The sequence below is a fragment of the Mesocricetus auratus genome, unplaced genomic scaffold (assembly GCF_017639785.1).
Source record: "Mesocricetus auratus isolate SY011 unplaced genomic scaffold, BCM_Maur_2.0 Super-Scaffold_100018, whole genome shotgun sequence".
Taxonomy (NCBI): domain Eukaryota; kingdom Metazoa; phylum Chordata; class Mammalia; order Rodentia; family Cricetidae; genus Mesocricetus; species Mesocricetus auratus.
In genome coordinates this window covers 23,859,356-23,882,597 of record NW_024429199.1, presented here as the reverse complement: position 1 = coordinate 23,882,597, position 23,242 = coordinate 23,859,356, and the positions used below count along the sequence as shown (strand labels likewise).

Below are 23,242 nucleotides of genomic sequence, written 5' to 3'. Positions count from 1 at the left end.
AGAGATGTATGGAGCAAGTAGCTCCTATATTCATCTTTGACTGCTGTGTCATTTAAAGATGTACCTTGAGCAGTCTCTACTCTGCATAGCTCAGTTCACAGATGTCTGGCATATGAAATAAATTTTCATCCTAGCAAAATGAATGATCAACCATAGAGTTGTATTTTATAACAAAGAATGTGCCATTTCAGTTTCCTTCTTCTAAGCTGGTGTTCCTTAAAAAGGCCGTTGTGCATTCTGGGAGGGGAAGGAGTAGAGTCTTTCATACACTTGGTGTGTTACAGGCTTCAAGTCATGGTTTTTACAAGCCACATTTATGATTTGTGACGCTGCCTTCCTGATAGCATTCTATTTCCTTAGGAAATAGCAGTTAAAGAAAAATTAAGTCCTACTGTCTGGGAGACTAAATGAGAGAACTTCGTAAAACCAGGACCAGCGTTGTGCCAGCTTCTTCCTCACACGTCTGTTGTGTGACCTGAATCCAGATAGACAGAGGCACCAAGGCAGCTAAGAGACCCTGGATATGGACAAGAAATGAGGAGAAGGGCTCTGGTATGGCCCGCCACCTTCCGACTGAGCCAGCCATTCTTCTCAAAAACCAGGGATTTACTAGATACTTTTCTAAGAAATCTGCTCAGTTTGCTCCCAGGACCAAAGGTCAAGATATGCTAACTATTGTGGGTACAAGGGCCACAAGGCAGAACATGGATGGCATTCATCTTCGTTCTGGCTCCAGCTGCATCCACACCTGTAGGAATCTGTCAACACAGCCCAGAAAAGGCAAAATGAATTAGAAACCCTCCAGCGATTGCCAGCCAAAATAATGAAGAGAATGGAGAGGAATCCACATGAGGTCAGACTTTGAAATGAGACAAAACATTCCCCAGATAGGGGGAAAGGGATTAAGCCGTATTATGACTTAACTAAACCACAAGAGAATTAAACCACAGTCTTAGGATCTCTATCCGTTCATCAGTCATCCATCATTTCCAGGGGAAGCTTGGCTTATAACTTGAGAGAAGTGGCTTAGAGAAGTAGGAGGAGTGTACCACTTTGTGTTCTAATTTGCGATTTTTCTGAAGTCTCAAAACACAGTGTGTCCTAATAATGTAACAACATGTGGAAAGGAGTTTCATGATTGCCTGGGCTCCAAGGCTGCATTGTGTGGCAGACAGAAGCAGGTTACTGCAAATACAGTCTGAAGTTTGAAGAGTGAGGAAATGCCACCCATCAATAATGAATTTATATTCATATCGGAGACAGAGTATTGTACTTGATGTGAAAGGGACCTCAAAATCAGTGAAAGACAACCCAAGACCAAGTTCTCAGGACAAAGGAGATTTATTTGCCAAAGAGGGACAGAGGACAGGGAATAGGAAACAAAGACAGGAGATAGAAGAAGAGGGAGAAGGGGAACGGAATAGGGAAAGGGGGAAGAGGTATTTGTCCCAGAGGGACAAAGAATTGCCTCTGGATAGTGAAGAGACAGACAAGGCCCATAGGCAAATGATAGTTTATAATGGCAAAAGGGGCAAAACTTCGACTTAGGGTGAGGTGTTTAAATTTGATTGGGTCTTCTAATTAGGACACTCAAAGGGGACTTTGGATTGTTGGACTTTAATACTTTGATAGCTGGACCTTGGTAGTCAGATTCTGGGGAGGGAGGCAATGAACAAATAAAGGAATCGAGCTTGATGGCTAGCTTCAGAAACATAATTTAATGGTTTATCAAGATAGAGGGAATGGGGGAAGGGCAAGGCCTGACAGAACCATATCTGCCATGCTAGGCCTGCTAGAACCTCTGATTTGACATGGTAAACTCCTATGCAGGATTTCATGAAAATGAAAGGCGCCTGAGGTTTCCCTGCTGTGAAAACAGAATAGCTCTTAATTTTCAGACATTAAAATTATATCCAGATAAAGATTTAAAGCTTCTGGAAGCACTGGAACAGCTGTTTTTACTAGCAGAAAGGAAAGGGGGGAGGGAGGATGTGTAGAACTTAATGCCTTAACTGTAACATTGCTAGACAATAACTGTTTATATAAGATGGATTAAGTACTTTTCAAAGTGTACGGCCCTTGAATAAATAAACACATTGAGGCTTCTTAAACACTAGCGATTAAGCTGCAATGAATTCCAGCCCATCCTTAAAGCTGGCTGTTCATTTTCCCTTTCTCCTGACAGTCACATAGTTAGCAGAGGCTGGGTCAAGAAGACGGAGAGAAGGCCTTTCCTAAGTTCAGGCAAGCGTTAAGTTTCTATGAAGCAAACTAGTTCTTTAATGAACAAAGTGGGAAAGAATCAGTTCTCGTTATTACCCAGAGGACGCCACCCTTTCTCTTACTACAAATCTTCTCTTGTGTCAGCGCCTCTATAAGATACTGTCACTTCCTTGATCCCCTCTAGCAGAGTTTTGACAAGGTGCTGTGGTCTGGGTAAAACTTTACTGCCGCAGAAGGTGGCTGGCATCCTTCCTGCAGGTCATTTGACAGCCCAGCTTCACCAAAAATTATATTTCCACCATTCCTTAAATAACAGAACAATGATTGCACAAAACTGCATGGTTTTAATTATATTGCCTCCTATGTCTCTGATCTCTTCTTGACAAAAAAAAAATCTGTTAGTCAGAGTCTTAACATAGAAAGGGCAAAGCAGGCCAGAACAGAGGATCAGAAAAGGAATTCATCAGATTTGATAGGGGTTGCTTTTCCATGGTGGCCCCCTAAGATATTTGTAACGAATGAGATTACTTATTTTCTTCCTTCCACCAGGGATAAAGGGGGATGAATTTGTTATTACTGTTTGATTTTTGTTATTACTGTTTTAGGGTTTTTTTTCTTTGTAAACAGTGATGCGATGTGTAGAATTATCTGGGCAGGAGGGACAGTAGTCATTTTTCCAGGGACTATCTAGTCTATTAAACAAGGTCATCCTTAGATTCAAAGAGGTTCAGTTGAGGCACAGACATACACCACTGAAATCATGGTGATTGAAAGGGAAAACAACTTTAAAAATGGTATTTCAGTTTGTTTTAAGATGGTGTACCCATCAGAAAGCTCTATAGTTAAGGAAGGTAAAACATGAGAAAAGAATTTAAGATGTAAGAATAAGGTGAGCATTGTAATGTGGACATGGTGAGTAATACAGATGAAGCAAGGCAGAAGCAGACATTGAGGGAATGCATATTTTCCTCTGAAGCCCATTCTACTCTTTTCCATATGTCATCGTGTTTGTGTTTATGATTTTGGGAGTCAGCAAGTGCAGCCCTTGATATCTGGCTCTTTGTATACACGCATAACCTTTCTTTCAAGATTGCTTCACTTTGCACTGCATGAATTTATAAATTCTCTTTTTCCCAATCTACCAGTTACATCTGCAGCCAAAGCATTTCTTCCCTAAGAGGAGTTAAAGCCAAGCAAGAATTTGCTGATACACATATATCACTCCAAGAACGCCCCTGACAAGTCTCCACACCCAATTTAATTACTTCCCCACTGTAAAAACACTTCCCATCTGCATCTATTCTAATCATTCCAAACCCAAAATAAACACTGTAAAGCTAGCTAAACACATGAATGACATTTGCTTTAGGCTCTAAGTGGGGCAGCATTCTGTCAGGCAGTGTTTCCCCAGCGTACATTTTACGCTGATGCATTGTTCCAAATGGAGTTCAGTTCTTTTAGATTTCTTCAGAATGCTATTACAAGAGCCTAGGTTCCAAAATTTAAGCTAAATATTGCTCCCATCCCCATGTGTGTGTGTGTGTGTGTGCATGTGCGTGTGTGCATGTGTGCATGTGCGTGTGTGCGTGTGTGTGTGTATGTGTGTGTGTGTGTGTGTGTGTGTGTGTCTGTCTGCCTGCCTGCCTGCCTGTCTGTCTGTCTGTCTGTCTGTCTGTCTGTGTCTGTGTGTGTCTGTGTCCCGTTGCAGTATTGATTAAGTGCCACTTTGGGCATCCTTAGACTTAAGACTTCAAGCAAAGCTGATAACAACTGGAGGATAGAGATCAGTCAACAGAAATTTCAGTCATGAACAAAATGTCTGTGGGTTGTCCCAAAAGCCTTTATATCATGGGTTTCAGTAAGATTTGTTTCTTCTGTTTGTTTTCAGTCATTTAAAGCTTTAGGATTCTTAGACACCGATTTCCCCACTAACCCATTTTATAGGTAATTTTCAGAAATAGCTAATCCATGGCAAACAGTTGTGAATTCTAAAGAGCCCACACACTTTCAATTTATAGAAATACATATCACTAAACAATATATCACTAATAGGACATATTTTAAACAATTTTAATAATAGCCATTATTCATCTTTAAAGAAAAATTATACCTTTTGTGCTTTATAATTTTTTTGCAATGTTGGGTTAAACCTAGAGCTCCAAGTCTATTATAGAAGTCTTCTATCACTTAACTACACACCTACCTTAAAATAAAATTTTTATGGGACACAGGTAAGGATTTTCAATACAGAAAAGAAGGATCCAGTTCTAGGGACTAAAATCATTAAACTTTTGATTTGTCTGTTTCTTTTCTAACTCAGTGATACCTTTTGTAACCAAGAGTGATTTGCTGCTACAGTTTTCTGATCACTTAAAATGTACTTAAGTATAGTGTTGTATGTGGAAAAAATCCTGAATAGAATTAGATGTAAAATATTTGACATGAAATGTTCTTATTAAGAAAAATTATATTGCTATTTCCAGCTGGCTCCTTTCCAAACATTGCTAAAAAAGTATTTAATCATTTATATAATTCCTGCAAAATGAATCATAGGTATGTTAGTCATCAAAGCAGCAAAATTATTAAGAAGTATCACAGGAACAGGGTCTAGAAACTCTCTCCCTCCATACACATTCTAGATTATTTTGCTTTGTAGGCAAAAATTGAATGAGCTATCAATCTTTTTTTTGTTGCTTTGTTTTTTTTTTTTTTTGTTTTGTTTTTTTGAGGCAGGGTTTCTCTGTATTGCTTTGGAGGTTGTCCTGGAACTTGCTCTGTAGACCATGCTGGCTTCCAACTCACAGAGATCTGCCTACCTCCGCCTCTCAAGTGCTGGGATTAAAGGCATGAGCCACCAACACCCGGGGAGCTATCAATCTTGTAAGACCTTAATACATGATAATTATTCAATCCTATTTTGATAACTAATTAGGAAGAAAAAGGACCAGATGTTAATAATTCTGTATCATGTTATATGTCCATAAACTATCTAAAGGAAAAGAGAAAGAGTACATTATCATTTAATATATAGAAGAATCAATTACATGAATGTCATACCATACAAGAATTCCTTGAACAGTAAATGGATGGTCCATGATGTACATTGATTTTTCAAAAAGAAAGCATGATAGCCCTAGCCAGTTAATATGATCTGTATTGCTTTGGTATACTGGCAAAAATCACTACATTTATCCTATGCAGGAAAAAGACACAGTACACCAGTGCCCATGCCATAATAAATGACATAGAGTAGGTCATACCATTAATATTTCAAGGACATATGTTTTTGCCATGGTATTCATAATGTTTTTACTTGTCTATTAAAAATTGAGCCCTGGATTTTGAAAAGAAAGCACTGACAATGCCCAGACCTAGAACAAATCTTTTGGACAAATGGTCCAACCACAAGCAAGTCTGTTAAAGTCCTACTTGGCTATTTTAATTCATTTTTTTCTACCAGCTACCTCAAACAGTAAACAGAATGTCATTAATTTTGAGATGTTTAATTTGTTATTATTCTGAAAAATCTAGTCACATTTCATTAGAAAGAAAAATACATGATTAAAAACATATTCTATGATTATTCAGTACCAAATGCAATTCCTGATATGAATACACTGTAAGAGAGAATTAGAATGAAAAATTAAGGTTTTCGAAATGATATCTATGGAAACTTTTAATTATTTTTTGAAAGGCTTGCATTATTCTTTGCAGCAAACATCAAACAGGCTCTTTTAAAATTAGTTTTGTGATTAATAGCACCCTTAATAGATATGCCTACACAAACACATACATTACACACACACCCTTAAAAAAATCATCTGTGTTTCAAATCTACTTCATATCAAGTGCAGAGTACAACAACTTCATGGTTTTACAAAACTGCAATTTTTCTTAATGAAGTATTGACTTTTATTACTGTACCTGGAATTCTGAGGTTCTGAAACATCGGATTCTGGGCACGTTTTCTTTACCTGTAGGAAAAGAACACTAGTTATTCTCAGGAAAATATAACTTCCTCTCTCAGGGTCACATGCTCTTTAAATACCAAGTGACTACAGCTCTGTTTATCGACATCTCTATAAAATACTCTGCACATTTTATAGCAATAGATACCACATTTCATTATTGTCATGGGAATGGATGCCAAATGTACTTCCCTGGGCTCCATTACTATGCAAAGTGTTTGGTTAAAGTAGTGGGAGACCAGCTGAACTGGGAACAAAGAAACCAAAGAACAAGTTTCTCAGTTAGGAACTAGGAAGTCATGCTGTTCTCAGTCCATTGAGAATGTTTCTCCAGTGGCCATGGCTTCTGTCTCCTACTAAGGCACACAATAATAAACAGTGTTCCTGAAATCATTCCTATGTTAATTTTCTATTGTCGCAATGTGACTATTTTATACATTCTCAGCATATCGATTAAGTTTGAGCATTGTTCTTAGACTTTTCACACACCTGTGCAGTTAGTACCAGGTACAAAATCCAGATCAACTTGAGGGGTTTAACCTATAATATGGGTAAGGAATGAAAATAACATTTTCTTCTGGGGTTTGCTATCCACTTCTGGGTAGAGAGGTGTGCAGTTCACTTCTAAAGGCAAAACACATATCCATTGTCTTTTACTTTAACTTCAAGTACAGATACCTGTCCGATTTGTACCAGTGTATGTGGGAATGACTTTTGAGACAGGGTCTTATGGATCCTCAGATGGCTTAGAGCTTGCTATCTACCTGAGGATGACCTTGAGCTTTTGTTCTCCCTGTGTCTACTAACAAAATACTGGGATTACAAGTCTGTGCTACCATACCCAGTTTGATTCTTGTGGTCCCTCAAGAATGTTGTATTGAAGCAGATTCCTCATAAATCCTTCAGTTCATGTTAGGAATGTACAACATACATTTCCATGTCACATATTATGGATAAACATATTGTGGATGTCTATCTGTGCAACCTACAGGATCAAGGGAGATTGAGCTTCAAATATGTAGCCTGGAGGGGAAAAAAAAAAGAATGTCTACTCATATAAAACATGCCCACATTTGAGTCACACACCATGTGAGATAAATAGCTTGCCTTGAAAAGACATTCCAAATTTTTAGGGTACACCCGCTGATTTCCAGCTCCCGAAATAATTCTTTCATCCTCTGTCAACTCAGAAGAATGCTTTAAAAACAAACACTCATATCCCTATACTTTCAAACATCTGTGACTTCTGCTTCATTTCTCAACCTAGATGTTTTTGTTATCTGGGAAACCACCCGTTTAATTGATCAGCTCTATCCTCTGTTTTACTTTTCCTGTATGAAAATGACACGGACTAGTCGAGAAATTGTCATCTTGTCCTCTCAGGTGACTCCAGCGCTGGAAGGTTGAGGGGTGAAGAAACACTTTCGAAAGTAATTAAGAGGAGAAATGGTGAGCTAGGAGACAGTGCTGGAGAGCTCATCCAGGTAATGACAATGAGGGAAAGAGAGCAAGCTGACCAACCCAGTCACCATCCAGGCCCAGAATCAAGGCTAGGAGTTGGCTGATCCCAACACCTACCAAATCCATGAACTGTTAGAGCATGTGAAGGGGATGAATCTACAGATCTCAAACAGTGGGATCTCCATAACACAGAACAACAACAGTATATCCAAGACGAATCCCAGTGAGAGCCCATTATCAGTGGTGCGGCAGAAACCAGAGGTCCTGAGCCAGACTAATAACTTATAGTAATGAACACTTACTTGCAAGTAAAACCATGTATCTCAACTGGACACACTGCAGAGCCCACAACTAGCTACTACTTCTTCCTCTTTTAATTTTCGTTCTGTTTCTTTGTTTTGTTTGTTTTTTGGTTTTTCTTTTAAATGTGCTTTTGATTTGGTGATGGTTGGGTGTCTCAAGGGCAGAAGGCAGATGTGAGAGGAAAGGGAGAAAAGTGTGATTGTAACTTATGATGTGAAATCCACAAAGGATCAATTTGAGAAAAAAAAGGAAGTACACAAAAGAAAAAATACTTTTCCAGGGCTGTCTATGTGACATTGGATTTGGAACTGTTCACTGAAACCTGGGCTCACAGTGGGTATGTAAATAAAGACAATTGCTTTCCCTTTTCCAAGAACATATCAGTAACCAATAGATCAACGGGAGAGTTAGGGTCCCTTGAGCCCTGTTCCCATCCATAAAACTGTTGACAGACACAGTCATAGGCAGGCCCAGGGAACATAGCTCCGGCTATGTAATGCCTAGAAGTTGACATTTTTCAGCCTGTTTTCCTTATTTGAAGAGGATGGGTGAAAGTTTGTGTGTGTGTGTGGTGGCAGGAGGGGGGGTGATAAAAAAGGGTGGGAATTAAAGAAATCACAACACATACACATGTATGAGATTATCAAAGAACACATTTGATTAATGAAATTACTTTCTAAAACACAAATGACTATTTTAGTTCCTAAAAAGTAAATGAGAATTTAAACTCATACAACTCATTATCAAGTCTTTGATAGCCTCATTGTCTAAGAAAATTAAGAACTAAATAGAAGGACATTATGATACAGATTTCTTATCTATCAATATTTTTCCTCATGATTTGTCACCAGAGCCTGTAGAGAGCTACCAGATGAATGCACAGAAATGACCCCAAAGTTCATGTCACTTTCCTCAGGATGATGACTTTGGGACTGACTGAAGGACCAGAACAAAACAGTGGAGACACACCCTCCCAATCAAACCAGAGCACAGCAGTGGAGACACACCCTCCCAATCAAACCAGAATATCCTGCCAATCAAGAGACAGATAGCTAGTAACTTGGGCACAGACTTTTTTCAGGCCAGTCACTTACACTCATAAGAAGGAATTTGCTATTCTTCAGCTATTGTGAGAGTTCTATTTCCACCTCAGTGGTTATTACGACTGTATCCACTTTGCTCAAGGCCAGATGAGGGAAGAAGGATGGTCTTTAGGATGTGTAAGCACTGTATAAGAATTGAGCAAATGCATTGCAGGTATGTAAGGAACTAACTCAGCCAAATGCAGAGGAAAAATGAAGCCAATGAACTGGTTTCTCAACTGAGCATTAGAGGCTGTAAACCGTAATGACTCTGTCTACCTAAGGGTAGGTGTAGGCATTTCGACAGATCAGATGGGACAGGTATTCTGGCACTCGGGAATCACAGAATACTAAGTGTTACACAGCTCAGATGGAAAGGTATCTATCCTGGAGCTCAGGAGCCAAGGACTATCACAGGTCTTAGTAAGCATAGCAGCTTACAGCCCTGCCTCAGGGAAAGGCTTCCCAGTGTACGGGCTCTGTTCTGGCAGGAGAAGGTCTTCCAGCTGGGAATGTTTGCCCAGTGTTGCAGTTTTGCTCCTAGGAGAAGGTTTCCTGGGTGAAGTTGCTACAGTTCAGCTCTGCTCCCTGGAGAGTGGAGAGCAGGAGTGTAATAATTCCACTCTACCAGGGGAAGGCTTCCCCAGAAAAAGTGTTACAGCTCCACTCTCTACTGTGCCCAAGGTCATCTCAGCTCTGCTGCAAAAGATCTTCACCCAAAGCTCATCCAAGGGGTTTATTGGGAGGGAAGAATCCAGGAGATTCTCGTGGATTCTTCCCTCCAAAACGGCAGAGGACAGCCGGGTTGCATGAACAGCCACAAACTGAACAGACACAGAATTTATATAGGGCTTCTTGGGGGGGGGTTCCAGGATGGGGATTGGTCAGATTTCAATGCTGAGCTCAGATTGGCTAGAGCTCCTGCTCAAGGATTGGCTAGTTTTCTGCACAGAGTTAGGGTCAGATTTGACTCTGGTTTTAGGGCCAAAGTGTGTTTCTTTCTCTGGTCCTTTTTAGCCTTTTGGCTCTAGTTTCAGGGTCAGGGTACATTTCTTTGGTTCTGGTTGCAGGGCCAAAGTGTGTTTCTTTGGCTCTGCTCAGGGTGTGTTTCTTTTGCTGACCCCCTTTCCCTATAGTAGGTGTGTGACTAACAAGGGATTTGCCAGACAAAGCACATGATAATGTCCCTATGCCAGGCAAAGTACCAAGAAATTTTCCTTTGGGCAGTGTGGACTGTTGAAAAGTTTTAAGATGCATGCATGGGAAGCAGAGATGGCCTAGAAGATACAAAGTGAACCCTGAAGGGCAGAAAGGAGCCTTCTACAACAGCCTATGGTCTAAAGCTCCGAGAGTACACAAATGCCATTGACCTTGTTCACACTACACCCCCAGTATTGAGAAGGTGCTTCATCAAGTGAGTCAGTAGCTTAGCAGTGAGGATAGTGAAGACCCAAACTGAAATAGGAGCCTAGGAGGAATGAAAAGATACTTTGTACAGACATTTCTGACCAAAACTGACTGAATGTTGCAACTGACTAAAGTACTGATACGACCTGAAAATTATCTGTCTACTGAAATAACTGATTTTTCTTTGTAAATCAAGGACATGGGGCACTCAGATTCAAGGTGAGTGAAAGGAAAGGAGCCTCAAAAGCGCATCTAGGTGCCTCTAGCTTCCACCCTACTATCTCTACTACCCCACTAATTACAGTCAAAGTGTTTACAGTCAAAAGCACTGATTCTCTGAACAGACAGAGTTTTCACAGAGCAAGGCGCTAGTGAGAGCCTGAGAAATGCCTGTTCCTCTCCATGCAGAGGGGTACAGGATCCCAGCAGTTCAGCAGAGAGGCTAGCAAAGATACACAGCCATGGCTGCTAGTTCCTTAAAATACACACCATGGCTAGACTAAACTAATCCACTCTCTGTGTAAAAACACATTGGACTTCAAAATGTAAATTAAAAAAAAAGAAATAAAATGCCACAGTATCCTTTATGTTGGAAAATGGCATGATTTCTTGAACTAGGTTTGATTTAAAAAAAAAAACATTTTCTCTTGTTCCTTCTACTTTTATCACATGGCCCCAGAAGATTTTTTTTTTTTTGGTTTTTATGAGACAGGGTTTCTCTGTATTGTTTTGGAGGCTGTCGGTCCAGCCCGGCCTCGAACTCACAGAGATCTGCCTGCCTCTGCCTCCCGAGTGCTGGGATTAAAGGTGTGTGCCACCACTGCCCTTCGGCCCCAGAAACTTTAAAAATATCTTTGCAGCACTTTTCAACTGAGTAGCCTTGACCTAGGCCTGCAAAAGCCTGTCTGCATGACCCCTGCCATCTATAAGAAGAGACATATGATAAACATGTTAATGATAAACAAAGGAAACAATGTCAGGAGGGGCAAGAACTCAGAAGAAAACAACAGCAGAAATAATTGGGTGGGGAAAGCCAGCCAATCTTATTTTAGACAATCCCCATTTATTAAGTCATTTTCCTATTTCAAATGCAATTTATTGTTCAAAACTGTTAAGCTGCTGTTAGTATTCAGGCATCTGTACTGGTCTGTCCTTGGGGTTCTGACAGGACATGCCCTCAGCTGCAGCCACTAAGAGCACCACCTATGTACATTCACTATGTTCCCTTTTAAAGGGGTCTGCCTACCCACCCCCCTCTCTCTCTGCTTGTTACCTCTCTCCTACAGCTCCTGGAGGTCAGTTTCCCCCCTCCCCTTTTCCTTCAATTAAAAAAAAAAACCTCTATTTGAACTCTGTTGCATGGTGTCTTTCTCGAGCTGCTTTTCTTAAATTACAACAACTGCATTTACACATTTACATGAAGAACATAAGAATAATATAAAATAATCTGTAGATAATATGAGATTTGGTATTACAAATAGTGAGTATTTTAATACATAGAAAATATAATTTCCAGAATGTTTTCTATTACGACAGGCATTTTGAAATCTAAAAATCAACCTAAATATTCTACTGACTTTTTCTAACCACTAGGTGCTTTGAAAAGCTCACAATCTCTTGAGAAAAATTAGAACCCCTAAGAAACTGCATAAATAACAGCATACTTTATTTTAAGCCCACTAATAGTCTTTTCAAAAAGCTGGAACCAATTATCACAGTCATTTCCTACTTTATCTTGCCATTTCCAGTTAATGTTTCAGGAAACATTAACAATAACTCATAATCTAAGACAAAGAGGAAAAGTGATATTTTGGAAAGAATCTTTTTGAATTTCCTTTTTTAAAATAAATTTTATTTAAATTAGAAACGATCTTATTTTACATATCAATCCCAGTTCCTTGTCCCTTCCATCCTCCCATGCACCCACCAACCCCCCCATCACATCCCCCATCCACTCCCTAGGGAAGGTGAAGCCTTCTATGAGGGATCATCAAAATCTGTCAAGTCATATGGGACAAGATCTAGGCCCTTTCCTGTGTATCTAGACTAAGAGAGTACCTCTCCATGGAAAAATGGGCTCCTGAAGTCTGTTCGTGCAATAGGGATACATCCTGGTTCCACTGCCAGAGGCCCCATAGACTGCCCAGGCCTCCTAGCTGACACCCACATTCATGGGGGCTGGTTTGGTCTTACGTTGATTCCCCAAATGTCAGACTGAGATCCATGAGTTCCCACTTGCTCAAGTCAGCTGTGTTTGTGAGTTTTCCCAGAATCGTCTTGACCCTTTGCTCATCACTCCTCCCTCTCTACAACTGGATTCCAGGAGTTCAACTCAATGCTCAGCTGTAGATCTCTGCTTCTGTTTCCAGTAAATCTAGGACATCTCATAACTCCCTCTACATAGAAAATTAAAGATCAATTCTGAAACTGTAAATCTGAGGCAAAACCATCAAAATTAAAAGTTTCTCAATTCAATAGGCAAGTTACTATTTGTGTATTTATGGATGGCATGTGAGAAAATATTTATTAACTGATAGGCACAAGGAATATAACACAAAAATACATTTGTGTGTATTGTTATTTAAAACTGCACACACACACACACACACACACACACAGACACACACACATATATACATGCACACACACGGAGGGTTTGGATGGACAAGAATTTGTTCCAAATCTATGAAATTATGAAATAGAGACTATTATATGCAAAACTCTCTGAAAGTAAGGAAATTACTGTCAACAATAATTTAAACTTGCTATCTTTGCTTCTATTTCAAATATGAATATTTTAAGTGTGAATCTGAATGAACAAATGATACATAAAGAACACTGTAAAGAAAAATGCTCACATATATATGTATACTTGATAGAGTGTTTATAACTAGGTTGAATTAAATTGCTGAAAACTAGCCTAACATAGCAGAATAAGACTTAATTCTAGTTCATTATGTTTTAAAATACTGAAAATTATACATTTTTAAATAACAATGTTTATGTGACATTTTCATACTTCCTAATACAAAGTTGATCATATTTAAAACTTAAGATAGTGGCACTTAAAAGTATTTTTCTAATAATCATTCCATTTTACCCTAAGAATTTATTTAATCATGCTATCATTTAAGAGTCTAAATTAAGGGATCTTACTTTAAATTGTTTTTTTTAGAAAACTGATAACCTATTATTAGAATTTGAAAGGCTTCCTTGATCTCTAATTCACAGAATTTAGTGAATATGAATTTTATTTTTTATTTTGATTCAAGATGTATATATAACATAAGAAAATTTAAATGCAGGTATAATATTTTAAGTCCAAATATATAATTTTACAATACAGATGTTTGCCAAACAATTTCGAAAATTTATTTAAATCTATGTACATTACTTTTTAAAATTTAAATTAGAAACAAGATTGTTTTACATGTCAATCCCAGTTCCCTCTCCCTCTCCTCCTCCCCTGCCCCCCAATAGCCCCCTATCTCATACCCTTTCTGCTCCCCAGGGAGGGTGAGGACTTCCATGGAGGATCTTTAAAGTCTGTCATATCCTTTGGAGCAGGGCCTCGGCCCTCCGCAGTGTGTCTAGACTGAGAGAGTATCCCTCTATGTGGAATGGACTCCCAAAGTCCACTCTTATGTTAGGGATAAATACTGGTCTACTACAAGCAGCCCCATAGATTTCCGAGACCTCATATCTGACACCTACATTCAGGGGATCTGGATCAGTCCTATGCTGGTTTCCTAGATATCAGTCTGGGGTCCATGAGTTTCCCCTTGTTCAGGTCAGCTGTTTCTGTGGGTTTCACCAGTATGGTCTTGACCCCTTTGCTCCTCACTCCTCCCTCTCTGCAACTGGATTCCAGTTCATTTCAGTGTTTAGCTATTGGTGTCTGCTTCTCCTTCCATCTGCTGCTGGATGAAGGCTCTAGGATGGCATATAAGGTTGTCATCAGCCTCCAAAACAATACAGAGAAACCCTGTCTCATAAAACCAAAAAAAAAAAAAAAAAAAAAAAGGTTGCCATCAATCTCATTATCGAGGGAGGGCATTTAAGGTAGCCTCTCCACTATTGCTTAGATTGTTAGTTAGTGTCATCCTTGTAGATCTCTGGACATTTCAATAGTGCCAGATTTTTCTTTAAACGTATAATGGCTCCCTCTATTATGGTATCTCTTATCTTGCTCTCCTCTATTCTTCCCCCGACTCAACCTTCCTGCTCCCTCATGTTCTCCTCTCCCCACCTCTTCTCCCCTTCTCTTTCTCCTAGCTCCCTCTCCATGCCCCCCATTCTCCCAATTTGCTCAGGAGATCTGGTTCCTTTCCCCTTCTCCAGGGGACCATGTATGTCTCTCTTAGGGTTCCTTGTTTCCTAGCATCTCTGGTGGTGTGGATTTCAGGCTGGTAATCTTTGCTCTATGTCTAAAATCCATAAATGAGTGAGTACATACCATGTTTGTCTTTTAGTGACTGGGTTACCTCACTCAGGATGGTTTCTTCTAGTTCCTTCCATTGGTCTGTGAATTTCATGATTCGATTTTTTTTGGCTGAGTAATACTCCATTGTGTAAATGTACCACATTTTATCCAGCCATTCTTCAGCTGAGGGGCATCTAGGTTGCTTCCAGGTTCTGGCTATTACAAGTAATGCTTCTATGAACATAGATGAACATGTGTCCTTGTATGAATGTGCTTCTTTTGGGTATATTCCTAAGAGTGGAATTGCTGGGTCTTGTGGTAGACTGATTCCCATTTTTCTGAGAAATCTCCATAGTGATTTCCAAGGAGTGTTCCCCTTTCTCCATATCCTCTCCAGCATAGACTGTCCTTGGTTTTTAATTTTATCCATTTTGACAGGAGTAACATGGTGTCTCAGAGTTGTTTTGATTTGCATTTCCTGGATGGCTAGGGATGTTGAGCACTTTCTCTAGTGTATCTCAGCCATTTTAGACTCCTCTACTGAGAATTCTCTATATAGTTCTGTACCCTGCTTTTTCATTGGATTATTTGATGTTTTGGAAACTAGCTTCTTGAGTTCTTTGTAAATTTTGGAGATGTGGGGTTGGTTAATATCTTTTCCCATTATGTGGGCTACCATTTGCCTTGTTAATTGTGTCCTTTGCCTTACAGAAGCATCTCAGTTTCAGGAGGTCCCATGCTATGTGCATTCCTAAATATCAACCTAGAACTTAACATATGTACAGATTTAATGTAATAACCTACGAGCATTTGTGTAACAAAGCAGATAATATAATTTATCACAGAAAATTTATCATGCAGTTGATGAACCACCACATCTGTGACTGTATTAAGACAGAGAAATGGAGTCTCCACTGACTCAACTGAAGTCTCTCACCATTTCTTCACTAGATCTACTTGATGTTTTAAAAGACATGTCACCGTTTATTTCTTTAGTCTTGAGTGACTCGAAACACAGAACACAAGGACTGCCACAAAGAGCTTTGAAAAGTTTGTTTGAAAACATTCACAGACATTTCAGGAGCTCTCTACGAAAACAGAATAACTCTTTGTCAATTGGTAGTTACAACAATTAGAAATAGACTCTGTGAAAATCTAATTATAATATAATATAAAGCAGTTTTAATACAGCATCTTTTTACTTAGACACACAAATCTCGGTGTGCTAAAAGGCATACATATCTGAAATCTGTTTCCTAGAGTATGGAAGAATTCTTCCTTCCCTACTCTACCCCATTTCAGCATTAGACACCAGTCCCTACCTGGGTTCCATCCTGCACCACTAAAGGCCAGTTTGTAAAATGACACTTATTTATTGATATGACAAGCGATCTCTAGTGTATTATTGGGTATCTTCATCTATTTCAGTAAAAGAAAAAATGTTATCATTCACATTAAGTGCTATATCAAAGACACAAATAAATATTCTAAGTGCAACATTCAACAAAATAAGCATTAAGATTAAAAACAGTAGTATTAGATGCACGCATGTGCACGTGACATGTTGCACATACTTGTGTGCCCATATACATATAAACATACATTCACAGATGCAGGTACATCCTCCCACATACACACATGAAAAGAAGAAAAGACAATATTCACATAAGCAGGTACACTACACTACACACACACACACACACACACACACACACGAAAAGAAGAAAAGACAAAACAAAACTAAAATACAGTGGCAAAAGAAGGTTAACAAATTAAAGAGCAGAATTGTTTCTCCCCGTTCAGTATTTGTTTCTGGTGCTCAGTGCGGGGGCCTTGTCTTGAGGAGAGAGGTTAGACAAAATCACACACTAGGGAGAAATCATGTTTAAGTGGAAAAACCCTATAGTCTATAACTCTTGATCAACTAAGACCAACACAATAACATTTCAGAGTTTCAGAGTTTGCTGCAGGGCTTCACGTATTTGAAAAACAACTTAGTAAAACAGCACAGAAAAAGAAAGCATAATTATGTATGTCCTGTCCATAAGCATGTAACCAGATGAGATATCAAACCGTATCACCCTTTAAAGTTACACTGCATCTATTTCTTCCTTGGCTACACCATAGTTTTTTGTCATCTGCCAGAAATACCACATGCACTAAGCATTATTTAGAAATATTTCAACCCCTCCCAATGTATGTTGTTTCATTATCACCCTGCAGGGCAAAAGTAACTTAGTTCTTAAAATGCCACAAGAGGAACCAAGAGATGCCTTAATGTGTTGTATTATAGCTCATGGGAAAGCCCCCTCCCTCCCAGTTTGGAAATAAAACTAGATCGTCCAATGTTAGCAGTAGGCATAGATACTGCAGGTAAGTGTTTTTAGATAGATATTTCTCCTTTAAAATATGCACAATAAATATCAAAGCCCTTTGTGTTTCTTGTCTTCTTTTAAAGCCTTTATTGATACTTAATCATTATTCTCTTAAGTCCCTTGTGTCACAATATATGATGACAAAAAAGTTAATGGCATATTCTGTCTGAAGTGTGAAGCATTGTGTAATGAACACATTACAAATTTTCTTGAATCTGTTGAAACTAAACTAAGATTGCTCATTGTACTGAGCATGTCACAAGAAGGCAGGGATGAATAATGCCACCACTTTTACATATCAGTATCTTTATTGCTAAATTTCCCTCTGCTGAGGAGAAAACATGATTTCTCAGGACTAATGTTTCAAATAATCTCAAGAATTTATCCCCAACCCCTAAGCAGAGAAAACTTGGTAATGTTTTGGCAATGTCTCCTACTCCACAACGCCCTTTTCACGATATTGGAATGTTATGGCCACAAGGTTAAGAAAAACTCCCCCATTTATCATGATCTGCCAAGCACAACAGGACCCCAGACAGCCCAGCTCTCTACCACTTAACAGAGTCAGCTCATCTTTGTCGTGAAGCATCAAAAGAATTTGGCCACAGGCACAGATTAGATATCACATTTTAAAGTGTAAATATCAATCACTTTGTAAAATGCTCTGGTGCACTTAACATCATTTGCCTGTATGTGTAATTGATAACTGGCCTTCCCAGTTGAAACAATTCACTGGAGAGCTGGGTCCTATAGGGGAATAAGGACATCATTGAATTCATATGCAAGTCTCTCTCTCTCTCTCTCTCTCTCTCTCTCTCTCTCTCTCTCTCTCTCTCTTCCCCCTCCTTCCCCTCCTCCGACACTTGTGTGAATTTTGAAAAACTACATTTTCAAATCAATCATTTAACCCACCCTCTCTCTCTCTCTCTCTTGGTTTTTTTATTCCTGACTTTTTTTTCTTTTTAAAATTTAAATTAGAAACAAGCTTGCATCACATGTGGATCCCAGCTCCCTCTCCCTCCCCTCCTACTCCAGTCCCCCACCAGAATCCCCAGCCTCCCACCCAATGCCCAATCCATTCCCCAGGGAGGGTGAGGCCCTCCATGGGGGATCTCCAGAGTCTGTCATTTCGTTCAGGGTTAAAACCCTCTTAATGCACCAAATTAGAAGCATCATTACTCTGAAAGCAATTGCGAAATCCTTTAACATTTAAAACAAGTTGACACAATGCAAACAAAAACTTAAAGACAATACGAAACTGCATATTTATAAAATTATGGATATACAATGCAAGTATTGATTGTACAACATATATAAATATATAACGACTCTTATTTTCAAATTTTGTGTTCTTGATCTAGTAAAATAACTATTTTTAAAATGATGTAATTCTAAATTATTGGTATTACATTTCTTACATTTAAATTTACACTACACAAAAAGCATGTACTTATGGTATGGTGACTTTTAATCTCTTTTCTGCAATATTATGCAACTTTTTAAATTTATGGATTCTATTCTAAGGTAATTTTTCATCAAATGTTTTTTTTGCATGGCAATTGTTATAAAAAGCTTATAAATTACTTTTTCTCCCTAGGTTCTAATCTAAAAATGAAATTCTTCATTGACAGAGCTAATAAAACACAGACGATAGAACAATTTACACTCTGAAAACCACAGATGATGTGTTTTCTGTTTAATAGCTTTTCTATCAAACTAAAGTAACAAATTTGAATTACCTGCCAGCAAAGAGCATAAAAGCACACAGTTCCATGAAACACATTATTTCACACATAAAACAAGTGGACAGAAAAGAGTATCATTAACCATATAACTTCAAGAAACAACTAAGTAGCTTATTATATAAACCTTTAAAAGTGGAAACTAGTTGATTCAACCGAATGGTATTCAGTCAATTAATGTCACAATTTTTCACCCTAAATATTTGTTGATTCTAAAAACTTGGGTATACACAGTCTTGTAACTGTACAACAAACAGTACCACACAGTAAAAGCCTATCTGTTGTGAAGGTCTCATTTTAGGTAAGCCTAATAAATAATTGAGATAGACTTCCACGTGTTTCCTTTTTGACCTCAATCAAAACGACTTTCTGAGATCTAGGTATAAACTCAGTTCATTGGCTTTCCTTGGTGTACTCTCCTGAAGTCATCTGGCTGTTCTGTTTCAACAGCTGCATCACCTTTAAAATTGCCTTGTACCCACAGGGGTACCTTCCCTTTCTGTGCGATGGTGCTTTGCTGTGGCAATTGTGCTGCCCAATTCTAAAGTAGTCCAAGAACATTTACAAAGAACGTGGAGGAGAGGAGAGAAAAATCAAAGTAGAGATAAAAGATCAGCTGGTCTCCTTTTCCCTTACCCTCTTCCAAAGAACTTAAAACCAGAGAAGTTAAAGCACTCAGTACTATACAGTTATCGGGATTTGCTTTTTTTGGAGTAATTTTGAGAAGCATATTTTAGTAGTTTATTAAAGTGTTGAATAAAAGAGGAAAATCAAAATAATGTCACCGTATTTTGGGAAATGGTAACTGCCCCTCAGAAAGAAGCAGGAGACACCAGGGCTGGGTGCGAACAGGTCAGTGGACTCCACTGCAAACCACATGGGAAAGCTCACTAGCTGGCCTAGTTTATTCTCCCTTTCGCCGTTAAGGTCCCTAAACACTCTAACTTTGGCAGTAGATCAGTTTCCACGGGTACATAGAAACGGGGACATTTTCTTCTCTTGAACTGTTTCATATTTTGTGTGTGTGTGCATGCATGCATGCGTGCATGTGTGTGTGTGTCTGTCTCTGTGTGTGTGTGTGTACATACAGAAAGACTAAAGGAATACAAATATTTACTACTGTTATTGTAATAATTAACCGAGTTCTTATATTAAGACAGCAGCGTGTGTTCTTTCAGTCTTATGGTACACAAACTTAACACTGTGTTTAAGTGACTTAGGGCAAAACATTTCAAATATCTCTACATCAAAGTTTTAAATCCAAGTACATGCTGAAGTCCATATCCAAACACACATAAAAAAAAATCAGTGGAATCATTTAAGAAGTTGCAAATTAAACTTGTTCTCACAACATAGCTCCAGAAAAAATACACACAATAAAATATCATGAATAGAGGAAAGCATACATTTTCTTAAGCCTATAAAGTGCTAATTATTGGCATGAACACATATTTCATGAAAGTCAAAACTTCTTTCACGATTCCAAAACAAATTACCTAGGGGGAAAATGTCCTCAATTTAAGTGATAGGGAGGAGATTTTAAAATCATGTAACTGTTAAAGGAAATCTTAATGCTGTCTGTTATGACTTCCAATGATGATGTAATATTATCAGTAGTCACCTTTACCTGCCTTTTCCCCAACATTAATGTAATTAGAAAAGCTGAGATTTTGTAAACAAAGACAAATTACATTTTCTGCTTCACGCACAGACAAGTTAAAATTTTTATCTAGCTGACTTCCTTGCCCGATTTCTGCCCCTGAAACAGAAATGCCACCAGCTAACTGCAGGAGTAGCTGTGCTGCCTCTTAATAATCCAGGTAACACTTCCGTCAAAAGCTAACTGTAACTTACCTCGACTCCAAACACCTGAAACAGATTCCGGTTGTATTTGGAAGTGAGTTTTGTGCATGTGTGTGTGTGAAGTTCAACAGCCAATAAATTCCACTCTGCAGTGTCAGGAAAATGAAGCCTGGTCCAAGGATTACGGAACACTGAGAGGTTTATGGTCCCTACTCGACTTTCAGGTAGCCTTAGAAATACTTTACTGGGGTGTGAACGCTCTGCTTCCCCGAACAGCACAGCGATGTAGGTGAACTAGACAGAGGCCTGGAGACTCCACACTCTTGGCTCAGGCCACTGGCTTTCCACGCCCTTCTGTTTATAATAAGATGACTTGCTGTCAGAGGTCAGCCCCATCACAGTCCCAGATCCCTGTAATATCTGAAGTTCGGCATTTATCCAGAGGTACTTTTGCAACACCACATATGTGTCCTGACTCCTGGGCTGTGTCTACCTGCTGTCATAGCACGCATTCACAACACATTGTTGTCATGTCTCACAGAATTAAAAACCTGTATTCAGTTTTCACAATAAGGGGATTCCACTCTAAATTCTTTTTAAAGCAACATAGTTCCTGGCAGGTTAGCTTCAATGAGGGTGGCACTTAAAGAGTTCTCAAACTACATTTATATTTGTATTTGTTTTCAGAGGGAAGACAAGGGTTTTGAGATTTCACTTTCATTATTCTCACCAATTCTGTCTCTCTCTCTCTCTCTCTCTCTCTCTCTCTCACACACACACACACACACACACACACCATTCTTTCCCCTTTAGTATACAAATGACAAAATAGGAGACTATTTACATTCTTATTTAGCTCACTTTTTTTTTTTTTTGGTTTTATGAGACAGGGTTTCTCTGTTTTGGAGGCTGTCGGTCCAGCCTTGCCTCGAACTCACAGAGATCCGCCTGCCTCTGCCTCCCGAGTGCTGGGATTAAAGGCGTGCGCCACCAACGCCCGGCATTTAGCTCACTTTTAATGCATGCTCTCTTGAGGAAGAAGAAGAGATTCATGCAATTAGGATGATGTGTAAAAAGTCATCCATTTATTCAAGATTTTTCTAAGATATAACCTGTTTACATTTATAAAAGAAAGGAGGGAATGAAAACACAGGAACAGCTGGATTCTAGGTAGGTTTATTATTTAGCATTGATATTCCTTTTCCCCCTAAGAGTTTATGAGAACATTATTTTCTTTACAGAAAGTAACATGTCACTTTCCCCTCTTGTCTCTCTAAAATGTGTCTCACCCCTTTAAAAAATGTAACCAAAAAAAGATAAATTCAGTTCATAAGTTCTTCATAAATTTCTGCTGGAATGAAAACACATTCATTCACGTAGAATGAAAACACAGAAACAGCTGGATTCTCGATAGGCTTATTATTTAGCATTGATATTCCCTTTTCCCTAAGAGTTTACAAGCATTATTTTCTTTACAGAAAGTAACTTGTCAATTTCCTCTCTTGTCTCTTTAAAAATGTATCTCACCCCTTTAAAAATGGAACCAAAAATAAAAATAAATTCAGTTCCTAAGTACTCCATACATTTCTGCTCAGCGTTTACAGGCATTGAGGGAATTGTAGTCTCCAATTTGCTTATAGAATTCTTGGATAGTTTCTTTTTTTTTTTTTTCATTTTTCTTGGTCTTTACAGTTTGAGGCTAAATGATTCCCATGGCATCCAGGCAGGGAGTCAATGCCGCAAGGAACTAAACTGCAGTGCTAGTATTGTTTGTGGAGACTGTCATTTTCTAGGGAGGCGTTGATAAAAAGCATTTTCATTGTTCAACCCTGCACCTTGGGACAGAAACCCCAGTCGGCGCTGTCTCCCAACTAGTGCTGCTGCTTCTGCTGCTGCTGTGGCTGCAGAGGATGAGCAAGCTAAGGGAGCACCTTCCACCTGCAGCAGGATGGAGTCTCCACACGTGTGCCATTCATCATAAAGTTTACATGACAGAGAGCAGTCTGACTGTATGCGAGCTCAGAAGAGTGCCTGTTCTGTGGGGGGACCAGAGAGCCCATCTAGACAAGGGCAGTTCTTTGCCCCTGGTCAGGTCAGGATCACTAAAGACAATGTCTGAGAATCAAATCTCCTCAAGGATTAGAACTTCTTGGGTATTGTGCTATAAATTATTTTTTTAAGTACAACGGAGCATGCTTTAGAAACGACTACCTTCTTAAAGGGATTAGAAGTCATTCAATATTTGCCCAATGTTTACGAGCTCCAGCAGCACTCGCTGGAGCAAAATACATGTCTGTTCCTGATACAATAGGGACCCACTCAACCATACCTAAAACTCTAAGGAGGATAAAGTCATGCATTATGAAGTCTGCGTGGCTTATAATTTTTCTTTCTTAACCACATGGAAGAGGAAGAACGTGAGGATGACGGGGGAAGTGGGAATTAAAATCACTGT

At 39.0% G+C, this 23,242-nt stretch overlaps 1 protein-coding gene across 6 annotated transcripts in view; it reads right to left on the bottom strand.

Moving 5' to 3' along the window:
- The window catches only part of Eya4 (EYA transcriptional coactivator and phosphatase 4), a 243,342-nt gene that overhangs the window by 111,089 nt on the left and 109,011 nt on the right, over positions 1-23,242 (bottom strand). For all 6 annotated transcript variants that reach the window (XM_040728232.1, XM_040728239.1, XM_040728236.1 and 3 more), the window contains exon 3: positions 6,148-6,197. In XM_040728232.1, coding sequence (XP_040584166.1) covers positions 6,148-6,197 — 50 coding nt within the window. The remainder of the gene's footprint in view (positions 1-6,147; positions 6,198-23,242) is intronic.